Source organism: Nelumbo nucifera, chromosome 4, assembly GCF_055504915.1.
Source record: "Nelumbo nucifera cultivar China Antique chromosome 4, China Antique-T2T, whole genome shotgun sequence".
In the NCBI taxonomy this organism is placed as follows: domain Eukaryota; kingdom Viridiplantae; phylum Streptophyta; class Magnoliopsida; order Proteales; family Nelumbonaceae; genus Nelumbo; species Nelumbo nucifera.
Genome location: NC_142652.1, coordinates 7,831,820 through 7,849,562, shown reverse-complemented (window position 1 = coordinate 7,849,562; position 17,743 = coordinate 7,831,820). Strand labels below are relative to the sequence as shown.

The window sequence follows — 17,743 nt, the reverse complement described above, 5'->3', positions numbered from 1 at the left end:
TGATCTACCAACACGACCGCATGAATCTTTTCACTTGCTACCTACAGCTATAGCTATGGTTTAAGACTCTAAGTGGGACTTCCACTGTTCTACGTCTGTGTCACATCTCCGAGTTGGGATATCCCGCCAACATAACACATTCAACATGATCTGGCACCGCACATTTCACCTTAAGCCTGGTTTGATTAATGAGATGTATAGTGTTAGATGATGTCGGGTGGGTGGGTATTGGAACAAATTCTGTTGTCAGGTGATCGCACTCTACATCTCCCTCTATTCAGAGGCTGAAATTAGGCATGATAATTAGCTATTACCACCTGGCAATACACTCCTCGTCCCAACTATTTGGAGATGTAAATGGCGTTAAGATATAAATAAATCGGTAAGGCATTAATCCTAAAAGTTTCTTAATCAAGAGTTATTAATTATGCAAATCTGAGGTTATACTAAATTTTACTAACCTTTTCTCTATCTATATCTATATTAAATTTTACTATTAAAAGTGTAAATGAGAATTGGAGCTTTTATTTAACATAAAAATCCCAATTTTTGAATAAAATCACTTTTTAATTGTAAGGACAAAAATGTAACCTGAAAATCTATTTTTATCCCTATTCCAATCTATCTCATTAAATCTTATATTTAGGGTATTAATAATCAATGTTTTAAGACTTGAACACAAAACCAACTTTCAATGGTTTTTTTTTCTTTTTTAGTTTTGATCCATTCTATCGGTTTTTCAGAAATTTAAAACCAAGGGTTCTACAAAACTGTAATGGTCTCCATTTCCCGGGTCTATGATCCAACAGCCCAGTCAAATCAAGGTCTTACTAGAACACCCCTATTTTTTAATTTGGTACCTCTCTAATCATTAGAACATCAAATGTAATTTGAATTATCACATTTCCACATTTAATTCATTCTCAATAAGATTGCATTTGGTATCATTGTAGCTTATTCACAAACATTTTTGAGTTGATCAATAGAAATTGATGAAAAAGATGAGTAGTCACTTCACTTAAAAGAGTCACTTCAGCTGAAAAAAGGCATGCAAAATCATTGCTGTTTAGAGTTGAAACATCAACTTAAAGTTTCAAGTAACAACAGTAATTTGTATAATTTGTATTGATCAACCCAAAACATTTATGGTTATATAACATAACAATTCATATTTTAACATCAATTTCAATTGATAACCTGGAACATTTCACGAGGAAACATCAATGCTAACAAACACAAACTAAGTTTTAGATTTAGGGTATTAATTCCCATTCTTTCATTAAATCCTATATCAATTATTCATAGTAAGAAAATAAGTGTAACAAAGAATAATTGTTTTTTATTGATGATAGAAATAAAATATAAATTTAAAATCAACCCAAAAAAAATGAGTTGTTTGCCTCTTTGATGGTGAATCAACAATTCAACATTTTGGAGTCAAGTGTGTCAACCCTCGAAATCATAATTAAATAATAATAAAAATATAAAAAGATGAAAACTCAATAGAATATGAAAATACAAAAAAAAAATATCGAAAACATTTGAACACATCTCTAATATCGCATGTTCATCATCATATTAAACAAAAATAAGTGTGACAAATAAAATATATTTTATAAAAAAAAACATATTATATACCACCATCATCATAAAAAATCACCACATACAAAGCATATGCTTGCATAATAGTGTTTTCAAAAAGATTCATATATCTCCCCTTTTCTTGAAAATTGATTATGGCATTACTCCATTGCAAATACAGTGTCCTAAAGCCAAATTGGCAAAACAAAAAAATCATTTCCAATATTGACTTGATGCAAATATGCAATTCAACTTAGACTTATCAAAACAAAAAATCGGTTGTTGAAAGCACTATCCCATCACTACAACATAAGCCAATATTGAGGTGAATAAACTTTAGCCAAGCTTTAATTATTTCTCATCATATCTAATTACCTTAACCACAAAATCACATAAAGCAAATGGATTCCCAAGCACATATCTAATTACCGTCGGTTCTCCTCAACATCTTTCCATTTAAGCGAATGGTAAATAAATGCATTTATTAGCATAACAATTAATTCTCCTCATGCATTGCCTATTTTCTCCCAATATAAATACCACAACGAATGCCATTATGTTAAGAATTCCATCTGAAACTGTTAGCCTTTTGCTACACCTTTTATTGTGTGGATTACTATATATACAAACTTTTCTTTACTCTCTCTCTCTCTCTCTCTGGCCTTGGCCTTGGGATGGTGAGGTTGAAAGAGGCATGGAAGAACATCCTTCTGTTAGCACCTTGGTGAGGACTAAATGCTATAGTGTTGTTTTATTTGACTAATTATTCTTTCACTCTTAGCTTCCATTAAAAGAAAGAACCTCCAACTCTTTCTCTCAACTGACAAAAATGACGATCAAGACTTGACAGATGGCAAGCCAATAAAGAGTCCATAAGATAAGATCTAGAAGAATGTATACAAGCAGTTTGGGATATCTAAAAATAAACCAAATAATATTTTGAAAACCGTTTAAAAGAAAAAAAAATGAGAGAAGAGATGTATAGTCATAGTTATTTTCTTTAGTATCTCAAATAGCTTACCTAAGCATTAGTGTAAGGTTGACTATGAAGCTCGTGAAATGAATTTTTTCTCAGAAACTAATATGAAAAGCCTATTAAAAAAGAACTAATATGAACATGGATGAAATTGAATTATGTATGTGTTTACCGTGGAGAGTGGGGACTGTTACATATGATCAGAAGAAATAGAAACCGAATCTTAGGTGTCAGTGATTCAGACAATAATTTGGTGATTGAAGTCAATCAACTGAAGAACATTTTCAGTGACAAATTTAATTAGGAATCATTAAGTAGTGAAGACTCTAATGGAGTGGAGAATGTTTTAAGCAATCTACACCCTTACCCTAGTATCATGGGAGGAAAATGTCCAATTGGTTAAGGAAATAAATGAATGTGAAATGCTAGAAACCTGAATTCTCTCCTTATCAATATGCCTTCGTTTTGGGAAAGATAAATAACGGATAACATTCTAGTGGCTCATGAAATTTTTTACTCCCTAAGGAAGAAAAGAAAAACGAGAAATGTTGCATACAAGAGAGATATGGAAAAGGTGTATGATAAATTAGAATAGAATTATTTAAAATTGATATTGATGAAGCTTGAATTCCATGAAAGATGGATAGGGTAGACAATGGAATGTGTACTTCATTTAGTTATCAAGTCTTAGTAAAAGGATTTCTAGCCAGCTACTTTCACCCATCTTGAGGAATAAGGCAAGGAGATCACCTGTCTCCCCTCCTATTTGGTCTATATAATGAGGCACTAACCCATGGAAGAAAAGCTAACTTAGGGTTCAAAACTTTTAAAATAGGCCCAAAGATTCTAATTCTTCAATTTGTAGATGATTGTCTAATTTTTGCCAGAACCAACAAGAAAACCTCAAGAATACACTAAATGGGTATGCAAAAGCTTCAAGGTAGCCAACTTTTCATAAGTCAATAATAATGTTCTCAAAAAATGTGCCAAACAGATTCTAAAAACTACTAGCTATGGTGGTAAGAATTCCAAGGGAAAACAAGGAAGAAAAGTATCTAAGCACCCCTTTGATCAAACAAAGAGTGGCAAAAAATACTTTGGAAGAAATACTAGAAAAATAATAAGCAAAATGGAAGGGTGGAAGAGCAAAACCCTCTCTTTAGGAGGAAAATTTATTCTATTAAAAGCAACCGTTGGCAACCTAGCTCAATACCAAATGAGTATGTTTGGAATCCCTGAAGAATTTATAAAAGAAGTGGATAGATTATAGACAAATTCTATGGGAATTAAAACAAAATAATAAGCCCTTTTGCCCTTGGGATATAGTTCATATGAACAAAAAATCTAGAGGGCTAGGCATCAGGAAGCTAACCTAGATAAACCAAGCTAATCTCATGAAATTGGGTTAGAAAATCATGATCGACAATAAAAACAATTGGGTCAAAGTTATTAAAATGAAATATTTGAAAGAGGAAGATTTCCTCAATCATAAAGCCTTGAATTCAAGCTCTTGGGCATGGAAAATTTTAATAACGAAAAAAGCCACCTCAAAAAGAGGTACGATGTGGAAAATAGAAAATGGGGCAAAATGCAACTTCTGGTAAGATAATTGGACATTTGGGCTGACACTAGACATCTAAAAGAATTCTTTAGTGATTGAAACTGGAGTTGGGAAAACCTAGATTTACAAGTGAAAGAGTTTTATTAACATGGAAAATAGAATATGCGATCAAAATAAAATAATTTCAGCAGTCCCAATTGAAATTAAAGAAAAGATCAAAGCAATTCACCTACTTTCAAGTGATAGAGAAGACTCGTTAGTGTGGGGTACTAGTAGAAGTGGGCCCTCACTACGAAATGGCTAATAATTTCTTAAAATCAGACAATAGACTAAAGCAAACAATGGTGAAGCTAATAAAATATTCCTGAAATATCCTTTGTGCTAAAAAGACAAGTCTTTTGTGGTTTCTCATCCAAAATAATATTATAGGTTCAAATATTGACCCCAGTTGTCCATTCTACAACCAAACAGAGGATAGAGATCATATTATATATATATATATATATCAAAATGTTCAGTAGCAAAGCAAGTCCGGAGCCTACTAGACCAAGATATTAGTCAGTCTGTGGATAACACAGTTACACCGACTAGGACTTAATAACTTGGTGGACCAAAGCTCTGAAATTAAAATTGCATAATAAAATTCAAAGGTTCTCAAAGACAGATGCTACGTTATTTTGGTTTCTTTAGGAGTACAGGAATGAAAAAAAAAAAAGAATAGATCTTTCTCCCCCTCAGGAAATAGTAGCATAAGCGTGGTATTATATATACCAAAAATTATATAGAAGCTAGATGGATCCCACCAGACTTTGACTAAATAAAGATCAACTTTGTGCCAATGGATGCATTATCAGAAACCACAGAGGGGAAGTTCCTTTGAGGCCCATGAGCTAGCCTTGAAGGAAGTAGCGGAGCCAGGAATTTTCTTTTGGGGGGGTTAAGTTAAACAAGAAAATGATATATATATATAGATAGATAGATAGATAGATAGATAGATAGATAGATAGATAGATAGATAGGGAAAATTGGTTTGAGAAGATTTGAATTTATTACATATTTTTTAAAGAAAAAATAAATATTTATTTTAATTTTGGGAGTTGGAGGAGAGTTAGAGTATGATCCTTTACACAAAGTTCAAAGTATTGATACGTATTATGCCAGTGGCTTCTCGATACGTCCCTACAGGGATTATATTGGGTCAGACCATGGTTCAAAGGATAGTCGGGACTTAAATCAATCCTCTAAACCAGTTTTGAAAAAATAAATAAATAAAACATAAAAAAAAAAAAGCACTGGTACTTGGCTTTACATTTTAATTCAAGTTTTAGAGGGTCCTTGGCCCCTCCATGAAGGCAAATCGTTCATCTATAATTTTTGAAGGTGACTAGGTGGTTGTTATTAAAATCCTCCAAGGTTGGTCAAGATGCCCTCGCGTGTCTCTCCCTTTTAGAAGATTGCAAGCAAATTTCTCAAAGACTAACCTCTAGAATTTCCTACAATCACACTCATAGGAAAGGCAACTATCATTGATTGAGCAAACAAAGGTGAGGTTCATGATGACTAGGGGTTGACACGAGCTGAGCTCTTTACGAGCTACTCGAGCTCGGCTCGTTAAAAGCTGGTCTTGGCTTGGTTTCAACCGAGCTCGAGCCCAATTTAGGCTCATGAGCCGAACTCGAATAGCTACGTAATAATAATAATAATAATAATAATAATAATAATAATAATAATAATAATAATAATAATAATAATAATAATAATAATAATGATAATAATAATAATAATAATGATAATAGAAAATTATAAAAAATATTATATACATTATATTTTTATTTTTATATATAATAATAACTAATTATTATAATTCTTAATTTTTTAAATATCAAATAAAAAATATTTTTATATATACTTTTTTTTATTTTTATAAAACATTTTTTCTCAAGTCGAGCTCAACCTCGAGCCGAACTGAGCTCAAGCTTATGATTTTTTTACCCGAATCGAGCTCAAACTCAAGGTTCTACTTGTACTACCTTGGCGAGCCAAGCTCGAGCCTCGTATTATTTGGCTCGGCTCGGCTCAAATCCACCCCTAATGATGACTGCTTCTTTGTGGTCTATGGGACTTTCATTATCTTGTCCTTCTAGATGCAGTTGGAAGGGCTCACCCTTGTTGAGGATTTTAGGGTTCATTTGGTTCCCTAGAATGTTATTACTGTTTGTTTTGTCAGAATGGGATTTTGATTCCTAGTCTTGGCAGAATGTGTTTCCCTCATATGGCTATGGAGAAAGGTTCTAAATAACGATACGCCGGTAAGGGCGGGCGTATCGGGCAGTATTGATACGGTTTTTTTCTTTTTTTTTCAAATTTGGTTCAAGGGGCCGTTTAAGATTCATCCACCCCCTGAACCGGTCAAAACTTCGATACACCCTCTGTAGGGGCGTATCAGGGTGCTCCCAATACAAAACGTATCGATTGATATGGGCCAATACATAACGATTTTTTGACCCTTGGTATGGAGGAATAGCCATTCTATCACCACCCCGCCCCAGAATGAGATTCTCATTCTAGAGTCTGTTAATAAGTGAACTCCTAATAAGAAAACCCCAAACCCTAATATAAATAAAACATTAGTAAAATAATTGTAATAATGATGATAATAAATATTATAATTAAATAATAATCAAATAATGTTATTATAATAAATTAATAATATTAAAGTACAAAAAATTATTATAATATAATTAAAGTAATAAAAATATATTAATTATTCAATAATGATAAATTAATATTAAAAATAATAGAATATTAATAAAACTAGTAATAAAATAGAAAATAATCAACTTGTCATTAAAATTTTCATAATAAAGTGATAATAAAATAATAATTAATAATTAATAATAAAACAATAATAAAGCACTACTATAATAATAATAATAATAACAGAACATTAATGAATTAATTCAAATTGACAATTTTCGAGTGATTCCAATTCCAAATTCAAATGACCCAAATAGGAATTTTACTCCAATCATCAAAAAGGCATTGGAAATAGAAGATGCACAGTTCTTTCTATTTTGCTTCTTTATTCTCATTTTCTCTTTGCTTTATTTTTCATTGTATCAAAATAAAATAATAGCGAGATATGGGGTTTTAACCGTTCAGTCCACCCCTAGGGTGGAGTTGATTATTCATTCACCACTGGGTGTGGTGATGGCCGTCTAGTCTATACTCTTATCGGTCTTTCCGAGGCTTGGAAAAAGTAACAAGAATGGAGGAGTTTCACCGGAATCACAGCACAGCCAACCTGACGTTTCGCTTACTCGGTTGCAGTTTCTATTTCGTTTTGCTTTTTTCTATTTTGTCTCTTGTATGATTGGTCAACAGACTCAACACAGCTGTTGCTGTCATCATTGCCGATTTGAAACCAACAATACGAGGTTACAGCCCACGGACCCCCCCACCGCACCTTCAAAGCTTGGACAAAACCTCCAACGTGGCAGACAATAACTGGATAACGTGTCACAACCCCGTCATATCACAGAAAGGGGATGAGTTGTAGATGGACAAGAAGGAAGATGCAGGTCCAGAACATCGAATGACTCCCGGTGCAAGGGGCCAGGGTGGGAAAAGAAAACAAAGCGAAGAGCATCCAATGACGTGGATGAGAAAGAAAGCATTTAAGAGTGAGAGGCTGAGAGCAGAACTATTGCAGGAAGAGAGTATGTATGTGCTGTGTGTCAAACAGGAGTACAAACACCTCTGCTTTTTGTACGGGCTCGGTCAAACTTACAAGACCTGATATGCTAGGAAAAACATGCCACGTGAGCAAAGTCGTCCAACATGGCAGAAGAGGCTTAACTGTAAGCAACTATTGTCTTGATTGGCCCAGGCTTTTCTGGGTCTTCCTTTTTTTTTACAGTTGTATGTAATATTTTTTGTATGAAAACACGGACTGATGATTTCGTTTCACTACTTCACTTGGGTGACCGAGCCAACTTTTCTCATCTCACCTCACCTCACCTCCGTCTGTTATGTATAATTGCTTGGCAGACATCACAAGAACCGGGTACTTGGTAGTTCATACTTCAGAGTAGTGCACCTCATTCTCTTAATGGTCATATTCTGCACATCAAGGATCTATACTCTTTATATATAGCATTTATTTTATACCAAAAACAAAAGCAAAGGGTTATAATAAATACACAGAGAGACCATCAGCAACATTCAGCCCAACGCCAGCTACATTCACAGTCCACAATCAATTGTGGCAAAGCATCTTTCCAATTACAATGTCAGCCATGATTTATTTATTAATCTTTCTATGAACGGACGCTAATCAGATTGAGAGACAATCTGGCAAAAAGTTCTATATATTACCCAAAAAAAATCTCCACTTTTAAGTGATAGCACAAAGCTCGTTACCTGTCCACCGGGGATATGCCCAAGATAAATGAGGGGGGGTGTCTGCGTGACATGTTCTTCGTTGCGCACTTCAGCATAACCTAAATATCCTTTCTATTGTGCGCCGCGCAAAAAAAAAATTATATATATATATATATATATATATATATATATATTAAAATTAATACGAACCAAAAAAGAGTGGCGTACGAGTATTAGCGTCTTGCAGCCATCTACCCGCCACGAAACGGCGGCAGAAGGTGGCTGAGAATGTAGAGACTAGAGAGAGAGAGAAGGAAGATGATAGATACTTCCATGTTTCCAGTGTTCCAGTGTGTAAACCATAATCAAATCCTCGATATTGTAAATTGCATGTGAAACATTATCTTTTTCTGGAATTACAAGTCGAAAGAGAAAGAGAGGAGAGATACGAGAGGGAGCGGATGAGCAATGTGCAAATTAACTGACCTGAGCACGACTCAAAGTCTTCGGTTGCTGAAGCTGAGGCTCAGTGCTCATCAAGCACCCATTAGGCGGCGTGGCTGTTGCATTTGTAGAGGGAGTAGTAGTCATGCTGCTGCCTTTGGTGGAATTAAACACTTCTTCCGGAAACCGAGAATCCCCATCACCAATAATGCCGTCGTCGTCATCGCCGTCCCCGTCACCATCACCATTACTACCGAAGAAGCTGTTCGAGCTATCACCTTCGTTGCCATCTAACCCATCTCCATCATCCGTCCCGTCATCTTCTCTCGTAATATTCCCATTACTGCTATGAACCACCTTTTTGTTGGAAACTGCGTTTGAATGGCCGCCGATAGCCATTGGCTCCGTCAAATTCTTCCCGTCTCGAGGCGGAGAAAACACCACTGGCAGGTACTCGTCCGTCTCGCACGCAAACTTTGAGTTCTTGAAGTGCTCTTTTAATGCCTCCAAGCCCTAAACTCGCCGGTCAACAACACCGCCCAACAAATACAAATACATTTGTTATGTATCAATGTTTGTTAAACCGTAACAAGAAATTTTCAATGAATTGAAGTAACATTTTATATAATATAATTGTACCTGTAACCGAGCATAAGTAACTTCACAGATTTTTCTCGAGTTGAAGACTTCCCACGGCTGCAAGTGGAAAGCTTTGTAGAGCCTCCATGTCGCCTGGGGAGACGTTAGGTTCACGAACCCATATCCAACATTACACTTGTTACTGATACCAGCAAAGACCACGGAGGAGGACACACAAAATTATAACAGAAATGAAAATTAAATAGTTAACAAAGACTTGAAAAATTCAAATTTAAGATTAAATATTTGATTTGGTTAAACAACAAAGATTAAAAAAGTTACTTGAAATCAATAGGGAGATAAACGAAATCGTAGGATGATAATGGCTGATCATCGCCGTCGCCAATCTGCTCGTTGCAGTGTATGCAGTGGTTGTCCAGCATGTTCAAAAGCAACGCCTGACTGCACCACATCACAAACCCAAAGCCAAGAAAAAGAAAAAACATAACCCAGATGGAAAAACAAACAAAAATAAATTGTTGTCGAATTAAATTTAGTAATCACAAGGAAAGATCAGCACTTGGGAGCAAAGCACCTGTACTTGTTGGGTATGTTCTTAATCATCACAGTGGTTCTGGTATCTCTGCAATCCGAGTCAACAATCGCGTTCTCATTGATCATGAAATAAGCTTCCGAGTTCTTCTGTCTGCCCTTCCATGGCCGAATCTTCGCCTGCTTCGTTGCTGTCGAAGAATTATTACTACTTTTGTTGCTGCTGCTCTTCCTAGCGCTCCTCCTCGACGACCCATTGCAGTCTCCCTCCCCTTCAATCCCATTTCCAACAGAATTTAGAGCCAACGAACCCATGGAAACAGCTACAGCTGCTTCCGCTCCATAATTTGATCTTGGATCGTTATTCCAGGTAGCATTCCCCCCGATAATACCCGTCTTCTTATTCGGGTATTGAGTTCGAGAGGGATGAGTTATACAAGAATCTGAGGTTGAGCAACCAGACAATCTAGGACGTAGCGGCGGAGGTGTTGGTGTTTGCGAGTAATTCCCATTACTTGTGTGATAGCTGCTTCTACCATTAAAGTCAAAAACCGCTTTGTTGGAGTTGATAACGGCGGCGGAGATGGTAGTCGCACTAGAAGTTGCTGCATTCAACAACCTTCTTCCATGGCCACCAGGGCGACTGAATTCAATTACTATATTCTTACCGTGAAGTTCACTTCCGTTCATTTCTGATAAAGCTCTAGCTGCATCTCTTACATCGAAAAACTCCACAAACCTCTGGTGCCGCTTGGATGGCGTTTCCCTCAATTCCTTCACAGGCCCTGATTTATTACAAAACAATTCAACAAAAAGCAACCAGAAATTAAAACTGTTAATGAAAAACAATAATTAATAAATAAATAACCTTTTCAAAAAAATAAATAAATAAGACCCCCAATGACGAAGATAAGGGGAGAAAAGATACAGGCTCAAAAGAATCGAATGATAAACAGGCTGTCAAATAATAAAGAGATGAAAGAAAAAAAAAATGAATGCATGATAACGAAGAAAAACTCTGGATATGGATGGATGCCCCCACAACCCCATAAGAAACAACTGAACAAAAGCGTCCGACATATATACTACACAGAAAGAAACAGATACTGATGTTTTCTTGTTCAACTATTATACAGACTAAAGAGTGAACCTCTTTAAATGCGTGATTGCCCTCAAGCGCAAGTCTATTCCAACAGTAAAAATGAGGGAAAGAGGAGAGGAGAAAATAGAATCAACTAGCTCGGAATAAAATCAAGAAATCAATAAACCCATAAAATTACACCACGCATAGAATCAACGAATGTTTGCCTTATTCGTCTTCGGCTCATACCAAAAGCCTCGAAAATTTCTTTAAGCTTGTTTGTCGAAACCCCCAAATCCAAGTTGAAGACCACTAGCGTCCCTTGGTTATGCCCGTCGGGCCCAATAGTTGGCGTCGGTACCGTAAACTGCGCCCAAACAGCGCGCCCAGCGATAAGCCCACGCGCCGGTGGGGGCACCGGAGCCTCCGAGTTCTCCCCTTCAAACCATATATTCCGGTTCAACAATGAGTTGTAGTATTGTCTCAGCCTACTTTGCTGCTGCATGTGCTGCTCTCGTATCTCCCTCATCGCTGCCTGTGCATGCCTCGTATCATAGAAATGAACCGTCACGATACCCTCCTGTAACCTCTCCATTTGAACCGCCCTCACCTCACCAAACACCTCCAATTCTCTTCTCACTATTGTTTCATCAACGTCCTTCTGCACAGAGCTAAGAAGCAATGCTCTTGTCGCCGTAGATGAAGGCGGCGGAAGCGGTGGCGGCAGTTGAGGTGGATTTATGCTGTTTGGTCTGGGGTACGCCGCTAGAGGGGATGAATGGTAGCCATCATAGAAACGCATCGCTTGAACTCCTGTAGGTGGGAAGGAAGAAGGGCATGGGTAGTAAATTTGCGGTGGAAGGAGAGTAACCTGGTTGTGCAGAGAAGGATTTCTCGGTCGGAACTCTTGCGCTCGAGGATCCAAGTGTCCTGGATGCCTTGAGATTCCAGTATCGTCCATGGCGGTTACGGCTCCTTCACTTGCCGCACCGGAAAACCAGGAAGGAGAAAAAACCTTTCGTCTCTCAACCTTCCTTCCTTCCTTTTTCCCTTTTCCTTGGTGTTTTAACTGTCTCTATCGTCGGCCTGAAACCACTGTCGTACCTAAATCAGTTTATCGGCGAGAAGCTAAAACGTTAAATCTGGCGCATTAACGTATAGATGGTTTTCCGGCATACCTTAAAAAGTCTAGCCCTCACTTCAGCTCACCGGTAACGGTCCCTTGACTTACCCTTCTAGAAGACTAGAACCATCTCTCTCTCGAGTTTCTCCCCGTCTCTCTACTCTCTAGCGGTGGGAACTGGAAAGCTTAAAAGCCTAAACCGGTCCTTCGCTTATTTCGTGCCCATCTTGTTAAAAATGATTCATTCCAGGGAAATTTGTCAATTAGTATCATGTACTTTACGTCAATTGCCACTTTAATCCCTAAATTTTAAAATGCGATAATCAGTACCCGAATTATTCATTACCCTGTGTTATTTGATAATTAATCAGCCGTTAATTAATTATGTAAATATTTATAAAAATAAATAAATAGTCTCAAATTTTTGCTTCTTTAGCGATTATCAGAATGTTCGCTCAAAGTAATCCCAACTTTCTTCAATTGAAAAATCAAGGGTTTGGGACTTTTAATATTTTGTCAATAATACTTAGATAATTGATAAAAAAAATTAAATAACATTTAAAAGGTATTTATATCCTTTTAAAATGTTACTTAAAAATAAGTTAACCGTTGATTAATAATAGATATTTAATTGTCACATTTTGAAAGTTTGAATACTGAATTATCGTATCTTAAAGTTTAGGGACCAAAGTGACACTTGGCACAATGTATAGGATATTAATCATAAATTTTCCCTTTAAAATAAGACAAATTTTTTAAAATATTCCTACTGTTTAGCTAATTGACAATAATATCTTAAAATAGATCAAATTTCTTAAACCACTCTTAATATCTATGATAATAGTCATCACCTTTTGACGGAAAAAATAAAAAGTCATATTTACCCTTCATTTCTCATGTTTTCTAAATAAAATAAAATATCAAATTTACCCCCAATCCTAAATGTCGATCCTCGCCAGTAATCTGAAGACGGGTAATCAAGCAACAAATCACAAACACCTTAAAAAAAAATATGGATAACTCTCCATTTTCTTCTCTACCCAGGACCAAGACAGTCACAGTACCCACACACAAGTCTTCTCAGATATGCTCCCGGCACGGCTCGTGGGATGGCAACAAGGGCATGTGTGGCCACGTATAAGGTTTGTTGGAGCACAGGTTGTTTCGGTTCGAAAATACTTGTCGGAATGGATTGAGCCATCACCAACGATGTGGATGTGCTATCACATACTCTCTCTCTCCCCCTCTCTCTTTCTCACCCGCTTTCTATCCGTCATTGCCATCGCCACTACAACTTCAAGCGGCAGTGGCAGTGGTCTCTCTCTCTGCTCTTTACTCTCTCTCTCTCCCCCTTCGCTCTTTTTGTCCACGACCGCCATTGCCACTGCAACTTCAAGTGGAAATGGTAGTTGTCTCTCACTCTGCTCTCCGTCTCTCTCCCACTTTTTTGTTCGTTGCCACCATCGCCGCTGTAACTTCAAGAGACAATAGCAATGGGCTCTCCCTGCTCTTTGTCTCCCTCCAACTTTATGTCCGTCACCGCCATTGCCGCTACAACTTCAAGCGGCAGTGGCAATGATCTCTCTCTACTCTTTGTCTCTCTCCCCCTTTCGCTCTTTCTGTTTGTTGTCGCCATCGCTGCTACAACTTCAAGCGGCAGTGACAATTACTTATTTTTTACTTACTCCCCCAATCTTTCTCTCTCCACTCTTTGTCTCTCTCCTCTTTCATTCTCTACAGTGGCATCTTCATGGACAATCGGCCATGCCATCGACGAAGGACAGAGAGAGGTTCCCACCAATCATTCGGTCGTGCCAAAACCAAGACACAAGAAACCAAATCATTCTCCTCATCTTTCGAAACCCTATTTCTCCTCTCTTCCTCCTCTGCAAGTCCATCGTTTTCTTTCTTCTTCCTATGCAAAAACCAAGAAAAAGACACCCCAAGAAGCTGGTCTCTTTCTCTCTCTCCACACAGGTTCAATCAATTGTTGGTCGAAGCAAATAATCTGCCGATCAACCTTCTCTCTCGCTTGATCTGGCATTTTAAGGTTTGCAGGGTTTCAAGTCCAACGTAATCTCCAATCCATCAAGTTTGTGGGATTTGCAGTAAAACCCCACCGATATCTTTCCGATAAAGATGAAGAGAGTAATATTGGATTTTTAAAAAAAATTATCGATCAAATAATGTCACATGTTACGGATTTTGCTAGAAACATTAAGGGTGGTTTAAGACAATGATTAAACAACAAGCATACAATTTGTCAATTAGTTAAACACTAGGAATAGTTTAAAAAAAAATTCTCTTGAAAATACCATAAATGCCATTTGCCTTTTGTGTCTTAGTAACTTTTGTTTTCTTCTTTTTCATGGTTTGTTTAGGAGTTAATGGCAATACTCTAAACATAGCACGCTATGCTATGTATTTTTAGTGCTTGTATTCTTAAATATAAGTATGCAAATGATACTTCGATGAGAAGAAATTTGGCCCTCCAATTACAGACCGCCCGTGGTGGGTGCAAACCATTTTATTACACTTCAACGTTATATGTGGTCGATCTCGTTCAAGCAAAAATCAGTTTATGGCTTTATGCCACCTTTTATATATGAACCCAACCTTAGGAGTACATCACCCCGAGTTCACATCTGTGCCCCATAATGTCCCACAGCATATCTCCACCGTGTATTGGGAACATCTCCTAATGATGATATCATCATTTCTAGTACATTATTGGGAGATGTTCCCAGTACATGGCGGGGATGTTTTGTGGAACGTTGTGGGGCACAGATGTGAACTCCATCACCTCAAGGTTATAGATCAAGGATTCCGATGATCGATTTATCTTCGATCTAGGCAACTAACAGCATAAGTAGCCAACCAATCCTCGAAGTACCGACCTACATGATGTGTCCTCTCTTATTCGCCCACTCACCTAGAGACCCCGAAGCACATAGTGACACATCACACCTAGCAACAATTAGCAGGATTTCACTCACTTTTGCACATAACTGGATAAGAATCATCACAACATCGAAGAGACATGCTTCGTAAACAACGGGCGGATAAGCCCTATCACCTCCAAACGAGTTCAGAACTGGGCCCCATAAGGGGCGCCCCACAATGTCCCATAACACATCCCCGCCGTGTATTGAGAACATGTCCTAATGATAGTACCAGAAATGATGATGTCATCATCGGGAGGTATTCCCAATACACGATGGAGATGTGCTATGGGACATTGTGGGGTGCAGATGTGAACTCCCTCTGAACATGTTGAATACACCATGTTGAGCCCCAACACCTATATAAAGGTGATTCCATACCTTCACAAGATACACTCCACATAATATCATACACTTAGCTCTCTACTTTGAATATCTCAGTTCTCACTTTCTTCTATTAGCAAAGCTAACTTCACCATCGGAGTGCATTAACTGAGTCAATCCCCCGGGCCCACAAAATTGGCCTCCCTTTTGTCCGAATAATCGATTCGAAACAGTTCAAGCATCATAAAAAATTGGGAAATTGTCTAAAACCCACCATGAGTTTTCAACATTTCTCTTAAACTCGCCACAATTTTTCAAAAATGTCTAAAATTCACCATGTCACTAACTTGACGTTAAACAGACTAATGGGCGGTAATATATTACCATTTTAACCTTCATAGAAAATATTAAATATATACAAAATAAATTAACGGGTGTTAATATATTACCATTTTAATATTTAGACATAAAAAAAGGAAAAAGTTCAATAAAATATTTTCAAATATAAAACACATAAAAACATAGAAATTACAAAAAAAATATATAGAAATTCCAAATAAAATAAAAAATAATAATTTTAAATTATAGAAACTATAGAAATTGAAAAATAAAATAGAAAATAAAAATTGTAAAAGAAAACACAGAAATTGTAAGCAAATAACAAAAATACAGAAAAATTTATAAATTGTAGAAAATAACAGCCGTCTGATATACTGACGAGAAGATAGCATTTGTGTCCACTTTCCATACTCAAAGCATGTATACCACGTGTACCGCTCGTATTCCTACGTACGGGTTACCCATTTCAAGAAAAAAAATACGACCCTAAAACCCGAAAAGAGATGAGCCACTTTTATTACTTTTACTAATAGCTCATTCGCGAAAAAAAAATATTTGCTAGACAGATGACATGCCATCTCATTCTAAAGATGGCATCCACGCCATCATCTTGTCGATGCCACTCCCAGTGGATAATCATAGTCGTCTATGAGTCAGGCTGTTCAATGTTTTAAAAAATGACCCAGAAACGAAAATGTATGGCCACTGGTTTTCGGGCCAATGGTTTGACTGTTCAGTCGGAATAGATGATTCGTCTTAATAAAAATAAATTTAAAAATAATAATAATTAAAATTTAAAAGTGGAAAAAAATCTGTTGAACGGTCAATGATTTGCCTATTCGAGTCAACAAATCATTGACTGATTCAACGGTTTTTTGTCAGGTACTAACTTTGGGGTAAAACGGAACCAATTGCCTAAATGGTTCCTAGGTCGACGGTCCTATACACCATGTCCCCTTCCTCATGATGCTTTAAGAGAGTGTATCTTCTATATAAACTAACGGTGACCCATGTAATGTAAGGGATGTTGTATTTATATTTTTTTATGTGTAAAATAGTGGAATTTTTTTTTCTTTTTAGCTATTAAGGTTAAAACTTTCATTTTTATATAGTTTATATATTATGAGAAACACATAAACCAAGTGATAGTGGCTCAATTGATACCTTATCTAGTTGAGGCAATGGGTAGAGATTTGGGTTGGGGCAATGGGTTACCTCCCATTGTGTAGTCCTATAAAGCTAAAAAATGTGCTTAGCATGAAATTAATAACTAAGTTAAAAAAAAACAATTTAAAAAATAAACTGATGAAGATAACCAAAAACTCACATTTAATTCTTCTTACTAGATTTTATTATTGAACCGAAACAATCCATTAAACAAATCTACATTAAATTAAATAATAAAAACAAAGGAAAAAAACTTTAACCCATGGAAAGGATTAAAATAGAGGAAAAAATTGGTAACTCAAAGAAATAAGTAATGATTTATTTAGATTGGTTCACCCTATGTACTGGTGGACAAATTTGGGTCCAAACTAAAGTTCATATTTAGGTTGATCATTAATCTAACCCAATCCATCTAATTTATACCCTACTTTATTAGAGAGAGTTAAAAGGAATTAAGGGATATTTAAGAGGAAAATAAGGATTATGGGGAGGGGAAATGTTACAAACATTGACTATTAAGGGGAGAGAGAGAGAGAGATTTATTAGAGAGTAAATATGGATTTTATTAAAGACAATAAAGACCCATGAGGATTTTAATGATTTAATATAAAAATAAATGTGCACATGTGTGACAAAGGAGAGGAAGATGAGATAAGTGTGAGTTCTATGGTGAGAGGACCCTCACCTCCCT

At 36.6% G+C, this 17,743-nt stretch overlaps 1 protein-coding gene across 3 annotated transcripts; it reads right to left on the bottom strand.

Annotated features, from left to right (window-relative positions):
* Positions 1-8,344: 8,344 nt before the first annotated feature.
* Positions 8,345-12,510, bottom strand: LOC104591559 (protein terminal ear1 homolog). 3 transcript variants are annotated; one of them, XM_010250430.3, is made up of 6 exons: positions 12,336-12,510; positions 11,407-12,252; positions 10,120-10,861; positions 9,867-9,986; positions 9,585-9,726; positions 8,855-9,458 (listed from the first exon to the last, which is right to left on the bottom strand). In XM_010250430.3, the coding sequence occupies exons 2-6, from the start codon at positions 12,116-12,118 to the stop codon at positions 8,979-8,981; spliced, it is 2,196 nt and encodes a 731-aa protein (XP_010248732.1). In that variant the 5' UTR covers positions 12,119-12,252; positions 12,336-12,510; the 3' UTR covers positions 8,855-8,978. The 3 variants fall into 3 exon arrangements, with proteins under 3 accessions (XP_010248730.1, XP_010248732.1, XP_010248733.1); XM_010250431.3 differs by having other exon boundaries at positions 11,407-12,243; XM_010250428.3 differs by having other exon boundaries at positions 8,345-9,458; positions 11,407-12,510.
* Between the last annotated feature and the right edge of the window lie 5,233 nt (positions 12,511-17,743).